The 18,097-nt window shown below is 43.4% G+C and overlaps 1 protein-coding gene and 1 long non-coding RNA gene across 2 annotated transcripts; both read left to right on the forward strand.

The window, feature by feature from the left end:
- The first annotated feature begins 1,273 nt into the window (after positions 1-1,273).
- LOC121989864 lies at positions 1,274-2,229 on the forward strand. Its single transcript, XR_006114346.1, has 3 exons — positions 1,274-1,708; positions 1,780-1,879; positions 2,173-2,229. It is a non-coding gene; the product is annotated as an uncharacterized LOC121989864 (long non-coding RNA).
- Positions 2,230-14,643: 12,414 nt separating this feature from the next.
- On the forward strand, positions 14,644-18,095 carry LOC121991678 (CBL-interacting protein kinase 1-like). The gene is made up of 13 exons (XM_042545675.1): positions 14,644-15,003; positions 15,107-15,169; positions 15,862-15,933; positions 16,034-16,141; positions 16,239-16,319; positions 16,421-16,474; positions 16,555-16,680; positions 16,759-16,971; positions 17,070-17,174; positions 17,272-17,388; positions 17,472-17,540; positions 17,622-17,696; positions 17,783-18,095. The coding sequence occupies exons 1-13, from the start codon at positions 14,848-14,850 to the stop codon at positions 17,909-17,911; spliced, it is 1,368 nt and encodes a 455-aa protein (XP_042401609.1). The 5' UTR covers positions 14,644-14,847; the 3' UTR covers positions 17,912-18,095.
- Positions 18,096-18,097: the final 2 nt, after the last annotated feature.

Here is an 18,097-nt window from a genome sequence, read left to right on the forward strand (position 1 = left end):
GCTCAGCAACTCCGGTACCTTGAAATCAACAATGCTTGGCTCAAGCTCTCGCTGAAGCCTTGAAAAACTCGATTTTTAGAGAAGTTATTGTCCAGAAGATACCCCGAGCGGAAAATCAAGCGGCAGATGAGTTAGCCAAACTCGCAAGCTCAATCTCGCTGGTCGTCATCCAGCAACCAATCGAGCAAGTATCTTTGGTAGCACACGTGGACCGGATGGATGACCTCACATTCCCAAGCGATTGGAGAACAAGCATCGCGGAGTTTTTGCGCTCGGGTGCCACGCCATCCGATCGGGATGAAGCCCAACTGCTGAGGAGGAGAGCTGGCCGGTTCACGCTCATCGGAGATCAGCTTTATAAAAAGGTTTTCTCACGCCCGTTGTTGAAATGCGTAAGCTCAGAGGACTCGGCTTACATCGTCCAAGAAGTACATCAAGGATCGTGCGGAGGACATCCGGGAGGACGAGCACTAGCTAAGAAGATCCTGTTAGCCGGATACTTTTGGCCGACTTTACAAGCAGATGCCGCTCGGACAGTGTCGACGTGCCTTTCATGCCAAAAGTACCATAAATTCAACCACCGACCGGCAGAAGAAATGAAGGCATCAACAGTTTCCTGTCTGTTCGATCAATGGGGAATGGATATTGTTGGTCCATTCTCGATGGCGACCGGGCAGCGGAAATTTTTGCTAGTGGCGGTTGATTATTTCTCCAAGTGGGTGGAGGCCGAGCCACTAGCCAAGATCACCGAACAGATGGTAAAAAAATTTATCTGGCAACACATCATCTGTCGGTTCGGCATCCCTCGCCGATTGGTCTCAGACAATGGGCGGCAATTCACAGGGAAGATGCTAGAGGATTGGTGCAAAAGCTACGGCATCGAGCAACACTTCACGTCCGTGGCTTATCCCCAAAGCAACGGTCAAGCCGAAGTGGCTAATCGGGAAATTCTTCGTATTTTGTGCGCTCAACTCGACCATTTGGGAGAAAGTTGGCCAGATGAAGTGCCGGGCGTCTTATGGGCCATCCGAACGGCTCCAAAGGAAGGGACGTGTAAAATACCGGAAAATAGGCGAATATTAATAAGAGAATTTTCCAGAATTTTTGGGAATTTTTCGGGAATTTTTCGGAGCTCGTACGGACGAGTTAACGGGGATAAAAACGGGGCCCGGAAAAGCCTGTTTAGACTACCCTGTTTTAATGAGGAAAAGTTTTATTTTTTTTTTCCTTTATCTTTTCTTTTTCTCTTATTTTTTTTTTCCCGTGCTCGACACCTTCTCCGCCCGTTCCTTTTCTCCTTCTTCCTCGCGCCGGTTTCCTCTCCCAAACCCGATCTTCTCCTCATCTCTCTCGCGTGCGCACACTCTCCCCTCTGCCGCCGGCGACGAGAGCCGCCTCTCCTCTACTCTGCACAGTGTCGACGCCGGACGGAAGTGCTGCCGGTCTTCCGTGCGTGCCCTAACTTCCTTCCCTGATCCCAAGCGGTTTTTCCTTCTACTCCTCTGCCGCCGGTGACTAGGGCCACAGTCGACTCCCTGTTGCCCTGGCCGCGGAGAGATCGAGCACAGGACTACGGCCGATCAAGCCCCCAGCCCGATTCTCTCCTCTTTGCTCCAAGCCGTGCCCTAGTTAGGGTACACAGCCGTCGGTGGCCACAGATTTCACTTCCTCCCTTCTCTGTGTCGTGCCCTAGGTCATAGCCAACAAGGTGAGGTTCTTGTTCCATTGGTGTGTCATTGGATTGATTGATCTGCTATTGATCCGTTTTGATTGCAGCAGTGAGGTTGTGTGCTGTGAGGCTTGCTTGTTCTTGGTTCCGGCAGCCTTCTTTCCAACAGCTACTTGTTGGTTGCGGATCTAGAGCAGTGTGTGAATTGAGGTACGTATAGAGTGATTGATTAGTGTAATTTGATACTTGAGTATGCTGTAGATGAGTTTAGTTTGGAACATGTAGTAAGACATGTTTTTAATTTAAAGGTTGTAGTTGAATGTTGAGTGTGATTAGAATGTCATTAATTGAAACATGTTGATACAAGATTAGTAAGGTTGTATGCATGGATTATTAGTTATTGATTAGGGTTTTGCCCTAATTCAATTTTAGAGATTTGTTTATTTAGCTATTCAGTAGGATTTAGCTAAATAAAAAAATATATATTTGTTTGTTTAACACAGGATCTTGACGCGAGACGAGTATCTCGGAGTCGGATTTGGACCACTTTATTGGAGGCGGGTACTTTGACTTATGTCTTTTGATATGCATGATAATATGTTTAACATATAACAGTAATTGTGTTACCTGTTTATTTCGGTTGGTCACTACATGATTAGTACATGTTGTTTGTTTATTTATTCTGCACTACATATTATCTACCTGATCACATATGCCTTAGGTAGTGACCTAACCACATGCTCTGTTATATTCTGGATCTAGGGTTTATTTGATACCCTCTTCGATTTGTGTGCCTTCTATTTGATACGTCTTCTTGTGGTACACACTTTGTATCTATTTATATGGATCATGTCATGTTATTCATGAGATTGCCATGTTCAGTATCATGCATCATGATTGCATGCTGCGCGATTGTCTGCTCTATTATTGCCTACATGTACTGCACACATCACCCATGGATTTGTATATCCGGTGTGTGGCGGTTCATTGCTTGGCTCCGTTGGTCGTGACTCAGCTGGTAGCCGCAGCCGCCCGCCTGCTTGGCTCCGTTGGCATTTAGGGTAGCAGCGCCAGCAGATGGTGGACTTTGTTTGGCTCCGTTGGTGACTCAGCGTGGTAGCTGGCAGAGATATCCTCCCCGTCATCTCACGGAGATGAGAGCATTGAGCTCCCCATTTATGATTTGGGGTCACAGATGAGTACTCCGACAAGATCCCGCTTACTCCGTCATTGCACAGAGCATTGATTTGAGTAGTACGGGTTGATATATGCATTTATTGCATTTTATTTGCTTGTGATTCTGCACTTATATGCTGCATTTGTTTGGATGCATTGATTGACATGCATACAGTGATTATGACTCACTCGGTCCGACGACTGCTACCTTTATACTTTGATCCCCAAGATGCTTATCTTCCGATTTCATTTCAGTTGCATTTATCCTCCTCATATTCAGGAGACTGTACGTGATTAGTGTTGTCCGTTATTTGTTTTATTATGCATATCGGTTGTACTGCTGAGTGTTGGACTCACCCCGCCCATTGTTGATATTTTCGTGTTGAGGCTGTCCGAGCGCCCAAATACTGCCCCCATCCGCACGTAGAGCTAGTTCTCTACTAGGTTGTTATTTGCTTTATTTTGGTTTTTCTTCCATCAGACTATGTTTTAGTTTTGTTTTGGATTTTATTTATGGATATTGTACGGATTGTTACCGTTTGATGGTCTTTGGATGGTTTGGTTTTTATTCTACTATATGCCTGCCTGGACGGCAGAAGAGGTGAGTTCGTTGGATTTGAGCTTTACGAGTGTAGTGGAGTAGGGTGGATTTCGAGTCAGAGTCCTACTATGATTGATTACTATTATTAACTGCGTGGTTGTGACAGCCAGAGGCTGAATATCTTTATAAACTGCGTGGTGTTTGTTTTTATTTTTGTTATCATTCCAGCCGCCTGTGGCTGAAGTATATGTGATATGTAGAAAGTTTCATATTGTCCGCCGTACAGGGGAGATGCTGTCGAAATTTCTTCGGACAGAGACTCCTCTGGGGCGTGACAGGACGGGCGTCACGCCTTTCCACTTGGTGTATAGCGGCGAAGCAGTCATTCCTGTTGAAGTCGGAGTCGAATCCACTAGGATCCAAAGCTATGATGAGGGCAACGCCGAGCGGAGGAACACAGAGCTGGATCTGGTAGAAGAGGAAAGAGCCAAGGCGTCCGTCCGGCTGATGGCGTACCGGCAACGGATGAAGCAAAATTACAATCGCCGCGTAATCCCCAGATCATTCCAGGTTGGCGATCTTGTCTGGAAGAAAGTCAAGCCGGTCGGCGACGTCGGCAAACTGGAGGCACCGTGGGCGGGCCCCTTCAAATTTATTGAAAAGCTCCGCTCGGGTGCATATTATTTGGAGGATGAAGCCGGGCGGCAGCTGGATCGACCGTGGCGTGCAAATCATCTCCAGCCTTATCGAGCTGGATGAAAGGTGCACAAATGTAATTCATTTTTGTGTATATGCTAGTCGCCTATGTACTTGTAATGCAGGAAGCAAAAAGATGAAAACGCATTGAGCATTATCCGCCGAACGGCTTACTGCGTGAGGACCTCGTGCCGTTCGGCGGGGGCGTATAAATATATAAGCCAAATGCTCGAAGGTGAATACCCCGCGCCGTTCGGCAGGGGGAATTGTACCCATACTAAAGGCTCAATATCGAAGGCCCCGGGCCGTTAGGCCGGAGGTATATTGTACGAGCCACACACTCGATAGCGAAGACCCCTCGCCCCTCGGCAGGGCGTATATAATCAGTTAAAAGTTAGCCGGTCCGACGTTAAATATCGAGACGAGCCGCCTATAAACGTCCGAGCGAAGACCATCGAGCTCCGACGTTAAATATCGAGACGAGCCGGCCTATAAACGTCCGAGCGAAGACCGCCGAGCTCGGACGTTAAATATCGAGAGACGAGCCGCGCCTATAAACGTCCGAGCGGAAGACCGCCGAGCCCGACGTTAAATATCGAGAGACGAGCCGCCTATAAAAGTCCGAGCGGCTCGCATTAGAATCTATGGAAAACCCTTTGAGGTAAGGCGCAAATTTAGAGATGGTTAATTAGAATTAAAATGTGAGCAAGTGAACGAATGACGCTTGCACCGAGCGGCTACCTAGTTGCATGGCGAAGATGTTATTGAAGGCAAGCGGCTTGAGTCCACGTTATAGCGTAAGCCGAGCGGAGGAGTTATAAAGAACACTTAAAATGTGACGAAGGAAAAATTTCTTGCCAAAATGAAGAAGGAACAAAAGATTATCTATTATGCACTGGGTGAACCAAAAAGTTACTACAAAATAAGTTGGGCGAGCAGTGGAATACAAAAGTTCAAAAACGATATCACGCCAAAATAAAAAGAGTGTCGGATGGCGCCCATCACCGTCGCGAGGTCCCTGGGGATGGCTACCAGAGGGTGGCCCTTGGTCTTCGGGATAATCCACCTCCGCCTTGATTGCTTCTTCGAAAGTGAGGGATATCTTGTCGGTAAACTTCTCTCCGAAATCTTCCGAGCGGAGATACGCCTTCCTCACTTCAGAACGGGCCGACTCCCCTCTTGATATTCTTTGAGCGCCCACGCCTGGCGGCTTGGAGATCCTTCAAGTCTCCATCAAATCTTTGAGATCAGCCGAGCGGCTCTCCTCGGTAGCCAGCAAAGCATCCAGATCCTTGATGCGTTGCTCCAGCCCTGATCTCCACCTTCATTCGGTCCATATCATCGATGGCTCGGAGCTTCCGGGTGGTCGCCATCTTGATCTCCTTATCCCGTTGCTTGATCATCGCCTCAAGCCGAACGACCTTGCTCGCCAGATCGAAGCCCTTTCCGTTCTGCATCCAAGAGTTTTTGGCCTTCTCCGAGCGGCCGAACGCCTTGCACTTCTACGCCTTTTTATTTTTCAACTCGTCCTCCGCCGCCAATCGATCGCTAATGGCGATCTGCTCCACCCAGTCCTGTGAATGTGGACAAGTTAAAAACATAATTCAAATACGCAAACAAAGAAACAAAGCATACCCGGTTGCTGTAGGTTGCTATCGCCGAGCTGCCGGGAGTCATCTTGGCTATTCGACGCCGAGCGTCCACCCAAGCTTGGGCAAGAGGGCTCGTCAGGGTGATCTGCTGCTCGGGGACCATTGGTCGATCAGCAGCATGCGCCTCCGAAGGAAGGCGCAGAACGGTTTTAATTAAATTCGGGCCGCTCGGCCCAGACGGCCCACCGGCAGACGAGGAGGGAAGCTCGCCCAAGCGCGCGATACGACGCAGAGTTCTTGTAGGACTGGACGGCGGCAACTCGGAGAGCCATGTGGGGTCGGGATACTCTCTAGGGAAACCGTCCCAGATAACATCAGAGCATCCGCGCCCCGGCTGTGGTTCATCAAATGGAGTTGAGGAAGATGCGGATTCAAGTCGTTTTCCGAGTGCGTAGCGGCACATCATCGGCCGAACGGCCCTCCACTCGGTAGAAGGTTCTATGTCGCCCACGGCCTCATCGTGAGAGGCGGGCGTCTAAGGCTTCGGGGACGGTTGGTCCCTCACCTTCTTCGCCGGCCGGATCACTGGAGCCGCCAAGCCCCGCTCGGCGACCTCTTTGTTCTTCACCGCCTATCCGAGCGGCTTTCAATTTGAGCTTCTCGCCTTAGCACGCCACATGACTTCAGTGTACAAGAAATAAATCATTAGAACAAAATAAGCGGAGGATAAGGAACTTACTCATGTCCGCAGGCGATCGGGTAGAAGACAAGCCGAATATGTACATTACTCCCGGAAGGAGCAGCTTGTCAATATGATAGCGCTGACCAACTAGCCGTTCGGCTGCCTGAAGGTAGGCCGCGTCACCTCTAAATTTGCCGAGCTCCGGTTGCGCCGGCATTGCCGTCTGCCACTTGGTACGAAAAGTTGGCCGCTCGGGAAAACGTATATAGAAAAAATGCTCCTTCCAATGTTTGTTGGAGCTCGGCATATTATCAAAAAGGACGAAGCCTATCCTAGACTGGAAAGCAAAGGTGCCCCACTCGGCTTGCTTGGGATAAAAAAAGTAGTGGAAAATTTTTGGGTCTAAGGGGATGCCGTTCAGTTTGAACAAAACTATCACTCCGCTCAGGAGCCTAATAGAGTTGGGAACTACCTGGCCGAGCGGAATGCGAAAATAATTGCAAACTTGTAAGAAAAATTGGTGGGGTGGAAAACGCAGTCCGGCCAGAAATTGGTCTCGGAAGAAAAGAACTGTGCCGGAAGGCGGTTCATGAGGCCGATCGGCCGGTGTGGCTAACACTATTTGGTGGTCGGTCGGCAGGTCATAGGTTCGAGTAAGGCGCAAGGCGTCCTCCTCGTCGAACCGACTTTCCATGGCCGAATACCAAAGACCCGGAGCACCGCCGGTCGACTGCGAAGTACTGGTCATGATCGAAAGACAAGAATGCGGGACAAAAGGGGAAGGTTCAAGCGAGGAATGGATGGAAACCGACTGAAGGAGACGATTAACAGAAAGAAGAAAACGTTGGGAGCGAGAAAAAAGGTCTTACGAGCAAGGAAGACGGTCTGAAGACGATGTAGGGTCGCCGGAAAGCCGAAACGCAGGGTCGCCGGCGAAAGGAGGAGCAGCGGGATGTCTGGAAACGAGGAGGTCGAAGTGCGGCGAAGAGCAGGGGTCGGGAGCTTTATATGGGCGGCCGCCATCAATTTCCACCGTCCGATGCAGGTCACCGATATCAAGGTCGTCATCCAGCCGTTCATTTCAAACGACGGTTGTCCCATCGGAAGTGACGCCACCGCCATACGCTGATGAACGCACGATCGCCACGTGTCATCGGGATATTGGCCGCATTTAATGAGCTCCCCTTACCGTGCGCAGCGCACGTGATGGATAGTAGGGGAGAGCATCGGACATGGATCCCAAGAAAACACAAGGCACGGACAAGATTCCGCCGAACGGACGAGCATCCTTATGCCTGGCCGAGCGGCCCAATGCAGCGATCATTGCTCAGTCAGATCGGCAGTCCAGTCAGTCGGACTTCGCCTCCTTCGACTAGACTCGAGGGGAAGGCAAGTGATCCGGTGGTAAGAGCCCGGGACCCCCTAACGAGGGGTCAACGCCACGTGGAGGTCAAATGGCCAAGTAGCCCGCCGGAGAAGGGTGAGCCGACCGGACTTGGAAGAAATGGATAAGACCGATCGGCCGGCCAAGGGACATTCGGTAGTAAAAGGCGCCCCGACCGGGTCAGGGTTCCGACGCTCTGTCGAAACAGTAGTTAAGAGCCGAACGGAAGAACCAGGAGAAAATGACACTGCTAACAGTCTCTACTTAGCGCCTACTGGAAATTTCCCCAGCACACCAATGTCAACGGCAGGTCGGACGCGAGGTGAGTGCCGTCCGGCCATCGCATAAAAGGAGGAGGGGCCGGCCGGACGGACTCCCTGTCCAGCCGGTCGGACGCCCCGGATTATGAGCAGTAAAGAAGGGGGAACATCTTCTGACAGCCGTCAAGTCATACGGCTAGGCCATACTCCTAGTCTGACAACGGGGTGTCCTGTTGTCCCATCGAAGGCGCAATGGGACTGTTGCAGTATGGCGTCAGGTAAGCTCTCTGACAGGTGCATACCGGGGTATGAGCTGCAGACACATATGCACCTCGGTGGACGTGCATTAGTTCTTTCACCGCTCTATATAAAGAACCTCTCACTTCGTCGGAGGTACGCACGCTACGAGTTTTGGAGCCCCTTTCTCTCTATTGAGCCTTGCCTGACTTGAGCGTCGGAGGGTTGCCGCCGGGAACCCCTTCCCGGCCCGACTTCTGTGCAGGATCGCCGGAGCTTCGGAGGCCTGCGCCATCGACTAGGAAAGCGCCACGTGCCTAGCGTCCTTTGGTTCGGCGATTCGGACAGGATCACTTGGTAATCACATAACCAAGGTTATATATGATAATTTGAACCAAACGCACCCTAAGAGTTATTCAACAACCATGAGTAACCTTCTTCATGCCCCAAAGCTACCTATAAATAAGAGGAGAGAGTTGATTATCATATCAACTCAACCCCGACACCAGTTGACTGATCCATGCATTAGTCGACTGGTGTGACCGTAGGACACAGCCAACGACACTCAATAGAATCCACGATCCTGCTAACGGCTATGTACCAGTCGATTGGTCTTCGCAGCCGACAAGCACAGAAGCATTCTGTGCTCTTCGTGAATTTGGACCAGTCGACTGGTACCTTACATTCACTCACACTCATCCTTTCCGGAGTCGCCTTTGAAGCTCTCTTCGTCGGCCTTCGTCCCTCAGATGCACCCGAGCCCACGGCTCCACTCCGTGTCATCCTTTATGTTGTCTTGAAATCCGCTTCTCTCGGCTTCACTCCATTGCTCTTCGTCCGGCGGTCCCTCGGATGTCTTCCACACCATCCTTCACCGACTCAAAGATTCGAATCTTTGGATGAGCTTCCCACACTTGGCCGCACCAAGTTCCTCATGTGTTTCACCAAGTCCTACAAGACTCAAACACATATCAAATATATGTGAAAGTCTAACTTAAACTCTTTAACACACATCAAAACCATGATCATACCGATCAAACTTAGGTCGATTGCACCAACACTTTATTCTTGGCATTATCAGAAACTGACTTGAGCGTCGGAGTGGACGATCGATGTAGCCTGCTCGAAGTCCTTCTGCCATCAACATCCCTACCTTCTCATCAGTTCGACTATCTACTCTGTTGCCCTCCACGCCATCTCCGACTCTATGTCACCCTTCGTCTCCGCACCATGGCCTCTGGCTTCATGTCGCCCTCCGCCTCCGCACTGTCTCCGACGACTCTGTGCTGCATATGGCTCTGTGCCAACACCTTCAGCTCTGTGTCAGCACTTTAGGCCCGCTCTTATGAGTTCGGTATGCTTTACATTCAGTCTTTATGTTTTCATTACAGTACTGTTTATTTTCTTCAGTCTTATCACCGGAGACTGACTTGAACATTAGAGTTTCAGATCGGGGCAACCCCCGGTTTGTTTTCTAATAATCTTACAGGGACTATTTAATCGGAGACTTTTTGACACCTCTGATCTTCTCTTTTTTGGAAGTCCGATGACATTAATCAGAGACTTTTTGATATATCCGGTCTTCTCTTTTTCTAGGTCCGATGACTTAATTAATATAGAAGACAATTCATCACATCTTCTACTTTTAAGGACCGGACAACTTAGTCCATATTTTAGTTAACTCACCGATTTTCTATCTGACTTAGTTTTAGGATGGGATCCGTATATATAAAATAAAATGGTGAATCAAAACTCTCGGCTCCGGTGAGAGTCAAAGTTCACGGCAAGCTCGTGGTTGTTATACTACATGGCTGGCTCTCTTGGCAGCCACGATTGGTTATGAAATCGTGCATGTCTCGATCAATTAGCCAGCCACACGCAAAATCATGACAGTAAACTCACAATCAACCGCAAGTGATTGCTTGGATCTAACTGTGATATATCACCCTTAATCATAATCACTCCTTTTCTTAAGATATTCTTTTTTAACCACCTTAGGACATCTTTAATTATTAAAGTTTTATATATATACATTTTTTATAATCTCAAAACTATATCAAAAATTTAAAAATCTATTGCTATCTTCACCCCCCCCCCCCAAAAAAAACTTCCTTTTATTTATTTTTTTCTGATTTTTTCATTTCACGTACCAGTGGACTCTAAACCTGTATATAATATATACGAATGGAGAAGAGATGAAAGAGACATGAAATTTCATTGTGAATAGAATTTTAATCATATATTAGGAGTTTCAAAATATGTTGGTTAATTTATATTGATTTAGATGCATTGATGATGTGAACAAATGTACAAGGAGAGACTCTCTCTTATATATGAGTGTGCAGGGGGTACAAATCCAGAGTCCAGATTGCACTGAATTATGTTAACTCGTGTGCGCACGTACACCGAATAATGAGATCATTAATGATGTCCATCTGTCTGAGCTCCTATAAGGAGGTTGTGACTACAAGCAAAAGGTTACACGTTCAAAAAGATTGAAGCTCTCCACCTACGTTCCTCTTCTTCTCTGTCAATGCATCTTTCGGTCGGATACCTCTTAATTCGACCTTAGTCTATTTCACCCGGTCGGCCACTGTGAAGTCTGAGACTATCAACTCAAGTCATTTCAATAGATAAATTGAATTTATTTCGTATAATTTAAATTCAACTAAGTTCCCAAAAATTTATGAATCCACAATCTAATTAAATTTTAACAAAGAACACCCCACTAAACATTCTTAAATTTAAAACAACACCAATTTATAAAATATATATATATATATAAATTCAATCAAAACTGGTAAATTTTGATAAAAAAAATTAAAAACAGCCCATAAACATTTATAAAATATCTATATTTTATTAAAAAAAAAACTCACACTGAACCTATCTAAATTTAAAATAATACCAATTTATTATTTTTGGTGCTGAGCATATAAAATTGACCTACAATATATCCTTTTGACTCAAGCAAAAATGAAATAAAATAGACGTCCGACACGTGTAAGACGTTTTTAAAGGCAGCATGAGTTGCACGCGCTAGCTGACCTAATAAAAAAATCATACAACAATAATAAAGAAGATCAGTTAGGAAGGTTAGGTGACAATAATACAATGCAAGGTCAATAAACACCCTCAACCTCAACAGTGTAATTGGCTTCCAATAATTGAGTGAAATAAAATTATATAAACTCAAAAACATATATATTTAATTAATTAGCACCACAAGAGTTCCTCTTCTTTTAATTTTTTTCCTTTATTTTATTATATAAAAATATTCTTGCTACAACTATAACCATCCATGGCCGCTTATTCTCACTACTTTAGCACTCTGAACACGAGCAAACCATGCACGAAACCAAGGTTGCCTTCAAAGTCTTCTTCAACAATAACTGCACTTGACGCCTTCCCACGCAAATGTGCAACCATATGCATGCCTTTTTATTTTACGTGACCTTTTTCATTTACCCCCCTTATAATCTAATTATTATATTGTAAAAAAATAGATAAAAATATATAAATTAATTCACGTGCATGAATAGTGTGCCCTCGATGATTATGATGTTGATGATGATGCAGCAGAAGACATGGGCCGAGAAATGGGAGCTGTCAAATTTAGTTTATTTCATTATCATCAATTTCATTGCATTTTTTCCATGATATTATTGTACTAGCTGTCTCCTCCGTTGGACGCAAATGTGCCCCGTAAAGCCGGAAAGATGGTTAAGTTGGAAATTTAATGGAGATTTTTCACTGTTCTACGTGTGACTAAGAGCATTAGTGTTAGACTAGAGAAAGGATCATTTGAGTTAGTCTCCAACGCTTAAGTTGCTTAAGTTAGCGATTAAGTTTTGGAGAGGAATAGTGAAAAATTATAGCAATGAGCGTATAAAAATATCTAGCATCATGTATTTTTGTGCATGGATGAAGATTTCTTTTTATAATGTCATTGTTGTGTCTATACATGAATTATGAAGCACTTTAAAAAAAATGTACGTAATCAAGTGATCTTGACATCTTCCTTAAAATGAACCCGTAAATCTTTGTGATTTAACATACTATAAGTTTTGAAAGTATGATTTACCTATAAAACAAAAAAGTAAAAAAGTAAAATAATTTGTTGGGCTACGGGGTCTACACTAGATTATTTTCACCAATTGATTGAATTACTAGTATAATCCAACCGGCTTGACTCCCGAAAAATATCCAATCAATGTTTATGAGTGCAATCGGTAACTCAACTTCTTTATTTGAACGGTACATAACCAGACATCTAGTATGTTTGATTAGACCATATGTCCGATCGACTAAAACACTCGGTCGAGATAATTGATACTTGACTTCATACTTCATCGTTGATGGCAAAATGAAACTTTGAGATTATATCGATCGGAGTGCCCAATTGGGTGAGCCCCTAGCTTAACATTCCGTCCGAATATAAGCTTGTGACTTACGATCTAGCTAGCCTAGAGGTCTGGTTGAGATTCTCTTGTTCCATGGTGGATACAATAAATGAAGGGACAATGTTGAGAAGTCAAAACGAAGATAGTAATGTAAATTAATTTGATTTTTCAGGAGACAAACATTAAAAGTTTTAATAAATTAGAATCCTAAGTTGAAAATAAAACATATTCACATTTTATTTTTAAAAATATTTATTGTTGGGTTCTGAATTACAGGATTATAATTATTTAACCAATTGTATAATTTTTAATAATAATCTTCAATGAATAATGAAAGGCATCGTGCATTTTTTTTTTTAATCATGAGAACCATCTTTATCATAAGATACCCATCCTCCTATGAGTATTTGAGTGTATTTAAGTTTATGGTCTATGTATCTGTATGAATCTCCCTCTATATCTATGGGACCGGCACTAGGAGGACTGCTAAGGTAACGGATCTACCTTTTTTTGAGTGTATTTAAGTTACCACTAAGGTCATAATGGATTTATCTATTTTTTTAAGGATATTTAAGTGCGCTAAAAATTATTTTTATATTATCATTCAACTAAATTCATGGAAACAAAAATAATAATTCTGTTTCTATGTAAGTATAATTACTTGTGTTTTGTTCTCTTGGAATGGTCTAGTGACTAGAGCATAAGGTGCTATCAACATAAGGTCTAGGATTCGAATTTCGACATAGTCGAGGTAAATAATTCTCTTATGCGCCTAATAGTTACTCGTAATTTCTTCTTTGTGTTGATCCTGAGACGGATTGACGAAGATACTGAAGACAAGTGTAATCATCTTTTACCACCGTCATAACTTGTGTTCAATAAAATGTCGCTGAGAGTTTTAACGTTACTTAGTTAAACTTATTTTCAATATTTGTTGAATTTGGCCTAATACTTTTGTAATATATATATATATATATATATTTTAAATTGCTATAAGAATATTGATCATGAACAATTTTTTAAGTAAATTTTAAACTTATTTTCAATATTTGTTGAATTTGGCCTAATACTTTTGTAATATATATATATATATATATTTTAAATTGCTATAAGAATATTGATCATGAACAATTTTTTAAGTAAATTTTAGGACGAGTGCAGTTTGATTAGGTTTATTTTTAAATAAGATGTTTTTTTTTTAACAATAATTTAATTTTTGTCCAAATTATTAGTAACATCACTATTCACGGTCATCTCCCTCAACTATTATTCTTTCCTAATAAACTAGTCATATTAAGATAAATACTAACAAAAACAATATTTCATTAATTCTTTTGGATTTTTTTTTAAATTCATCTGTTAATAAAATATTAGTTTGCTTCTTAACTATATTCTTCTTTGAACAAATCATATAATCTCTCGAGAGAAAATTAAATTTTCGGGTAGCTTATATTTTTCAATTTTAATCATGTTATGTGGTAATTTACCTTTTTAGTCCAATAATTTATAATATTTTTAAATTTAAATTCTTTTTTCAAAATTTTCCATCTAAAAATACTCAGTTGGTCATTTTATGCGTTCCGACCGTGGATAATTTTCAGTGAAAAATTTTAATTTTAGAGAAAAAAATTAAAATTAAAAATATTATAAATTACTGACTAAAAATATAAATTTACTCGTAATAAGATTAAAATTAAAAAAGTACAAGTTACATGATAAAGACATAATTTTCTCACCTCTTAATTATATAAAATTCACTATAAATTGCTTTTTGTTTATACAAAAATGAGATGATTAAACATTTTATTTATATATATACATAAAAAATAATTATATAAAAATAATAAAATATTTTTTATTTAAGTTTTATGAATTAAGTAAAGATTGAAAGTTGAAAAACTTAAATGGTATTTCTGTTATATGAATAAGTGATAAGTGGCAGAGTGAAATTTTCACGATATTTGTCTTTTTGTATACTTTCTCAAAATAGAAACAGAACGGCACAAAGGGAAGCTAATCGGCGCAACCTCCATTCCTCCCTTTCCCTGCTTCCTTCTCTATATATTCTGGATCCCCCGATCGCCTCCCTCCTCCAGCGCTCTCCGAACTGCGACGCTTCGAGCTCTCTTGGGCGATCGATCGAAGAGGAGTCGAGGTAGATGCTGAAGGAGGGAAAGGAGTGAGAGTGGAGAAGCAATAGTTGTAGAATGCCATCGTTTCTGTCCAAGTACGTGCTTGGACGGACGCTGGGCGAGGGCAACTTCGGGAAGGTCAAGTACGCGAGGCACGTCGAGACCGGCCGCTCCTTCGCCATCAAGATCCTCGACCGCAAGCGCATCCAATCGCTCGACCTCCACGAGCAGGTGAGTTCCATTTCGATCCCGCTCGTTTGCTTTGATCGAGGATTTCATCGGCCATCTTTGCGTGCCGGCCGTCGTTGATTTGATTCATTGGACGTGGGAACAGATCAAGAGGGAGATCGCTACCTTGAAGCTCCTCAAGCACCCTAACGTCGTCCGCCTGTATGAGGTCCGTTGCTTCGCCTTCTCCTTCCTCCTTCCTCCTCCTCGATCGATCGCTGCTCCTTTTCTTACTCCATTTTAGATTTCGTTTTAGGGATTTAATGAACTAATAAGTTCGGTTTGATTCGATCGCGACGATTGCGAAAAGGATTGGGCGGTTATTTTGCGTTGATAATTACATGCCTTAGAAAGGAATCTCGGTGGCTGTTTTCGTGTTTTGGGGGAAACCGCTGGATTAATGCACGGCGTTGATTAGCCACGTACCTCCGGGCCCTTTGGCACGGCTGTCCCCCAGCGAAGCCAGTTGCTTGAGATCCATGGCCCATGGGATTGGCCGCCTGGGCCCTGGAGTGGAGCCGTGGAGGCGTTGTCTCCGATCCATTGCTAGACATGGATGATGGATCCGAGCGACCGACTCCTTTTACCGGCGGCTCCCCGCGTCCCACGTTCAGAAGCGCAGCAAGCTCTTGGGAAACGGAGTCATGTGCACCACTCATTCACGACGCCATGTCGCTTATCTGGACTGCTTTTGACATTCACTTCCAGATGTTCTCTTTGCCCACGTTATTTTCGTTTAGGCTCGTAGAATCATTAATATTCAAACCTCAGTTCTTCAGTGACAATAGTTGCACGGAAGAAGGTCTTTTGGTTAAAATTTAAGCATTTACTCACATTTAATAATTTTTGGCCGTTTGACAGGTGTCCGCTAGCAAAACCAAGATCTATATGGTCCTGGAATACGTAAATGGTGGCGAATTGTTCGACATAATTGTAAGGATCTTCGACTTGTGATGTTACGTTCTTGCTTATCAGAATGCAGGGTTCCTAAAGATGGCACCTGCTCTTGTTGTTGTCTTTTTCTCTGATGAAGCATTCGAAGGGAAAGCTTTCCGAAAAGCAAGGACGAAAGCTTTTTCAACAGTTGATTGATGCGATCAGCTATTGCCATGATATGGGTGTTTACCACAGAGATCTAAAGGTATGGTTTGTCAAGTTTTACCATAGCTCATGATTATTGTATGCAAGCTACAAGGGTTCTTCACTTGCAAGATTTATTGACCTTTCCTTATTTACAGCCGGAAAATGTACTTGTAGATGCAAAGAGAAACATAAAGATATCTGATTTCGGCCTCAGTGCTCTTCCTCAGCATCTAGGGGTGTGTCATTCAATTTTTTTTCAAATGAAACAAAACCCAGAGCAATCTATATATCAAAATACAGTTTGGCTAATGTTTTCGTGTGTGTGTGTGTGTATCAGAATGACGGCTTGCTGCACACAACATGCGGAAGCCCATATTACATTGCTCCTGAGGTACAATTCCTTCCAAGAATGAGATCATTTTTTTTATATCTTTTCGTGTCTTAAGAGTTGTCACGATCAATGCAAACTAGGTTCTCTCCAACCGAGGTTATGATGGTGCGAGAACAGATATATGGTCGTGTGGTGTCATTTTGTATGAACTTCTAACCGGTGTTCTTCCTTTTGATGATAGAAATCTTGCTGTTCTATATCACAAGGTAAGTTTTAGAAGGATAAAATGATACAATGGGGGGCAAGTTACTTTTGGCTCGTCCTAATGTGCCTTGTTTGTTCAGATATCTAGAGGAGACACCAAGATTCCCAAGTGGCTCTCTCCTGGTGCTCAAAACATACTAATAAGAATACTCGATCCAAATCCTATAACTCGGATAAATGCAGCAGGAATCAAGGCAGATGAATGGTTCAAGCAAGATTACGTACCAGCTTTCCCCAATGATGACTACAACGATGAGGAGATAATCCTTCATAACTCTGTTTCAAGTAAAGAGGTAAACTTTGTTGATCTAACTGAAACGGAAGCAAAGATTGCCGAAAGGATGTTGAGATATAACTAATCTTTGTTTCTCTGACATTTGTTTGTTTCCAGCACAATGTGGCAGATGAAAATGCAACTTCACCTAGCCATATTAATGCATTTCAGCTGATTGGAATGTCTTCATCACTTGATCTTTCTGGGCTTTTTGAGAAAGAGGTAAAGGATGTTAATATCATAAATGAATTTTATCGAGGAACAATCAGCTGGAGTTGTTTGGACGATGAACACTCTGTTGCCTTGTGTGCTATTACAGGATGTCTCAGAAAGGAAAATCAGGTTTACATCAAACTATTCACCTAATGTTCTGTTTGAGCATCTAGCGGACATTGTCAGACAAATGGACCTTCAGATTCAGAAGGCACTGGGCAAAGTTAGTCCTATTCTGGATATTCTCATCGAAACTGTCAAACTTCCATTTTAGAACGACAACTTATTGTTCTTATCCATTGTCAGTTGAAGGTTGTTCAGAAGCTGGACTCCAAGAACCCAAAGAACACTGGATCACTCTGCGTTTGGATAGAGGTAATTTGATGCACGAGTTAGATAGTGAACTAGTCCATTATCTAATTCAAAGAAGACATCATGATTTCCTGTGGCATGCAGGTGTTCGAGCTCAACCCATCTCTTTTTCTTGTAGAATTGATGAAATCACAAGGTGATTCTTCATTGTATAGAAAGGTATTGGATTTACTCGTGATTCAAAATTTTCAAAACTCCCACATCTACAACTGCTAAGCTCAACTTTCCCTGTTCTTGATTCACAGATGTGCTCAAAGTTATCAGGAAATTTGGGAATGGCTAAAGACGAGCAGCTACCGAAGAGACAAACGGGAACAATGGAGGAAGGGGAGGTGCCTTGCTCCGTTGTGACGCAGGATAGTTTTGGTACGTGAGTGTATTGTGGAGTGAAAGGGTGTACATAACAGTAGTAACTTGATGTATGGGGCAACCAAGTTTTCTTTACTGGAAAATGGCACTAGTAATCTCACAAGAAGCATTGCCGATAGCTATCAAGAGTGACTAAGCAAAATTATTGTGTAGTAATTGAATTCATAATGCTCATGCATCTTGCTTAGATA

The sequence above is a fragment of the Zingiber officinale genome, chromosome 6B (genome assembly GCF_018446385.1).
Source record: "Zingiber officinale cultivar Zhangliang chromosome 6B, Zo_v1.1, whole genome shotgun sequence".
Taxonomy (NCBI): Eukaryota; Viridiplantae; Streptophyta; class Magnoliopsida; order Zingiberales; family Zingiberaceae; genus Zingiber; species Zingiber officinale.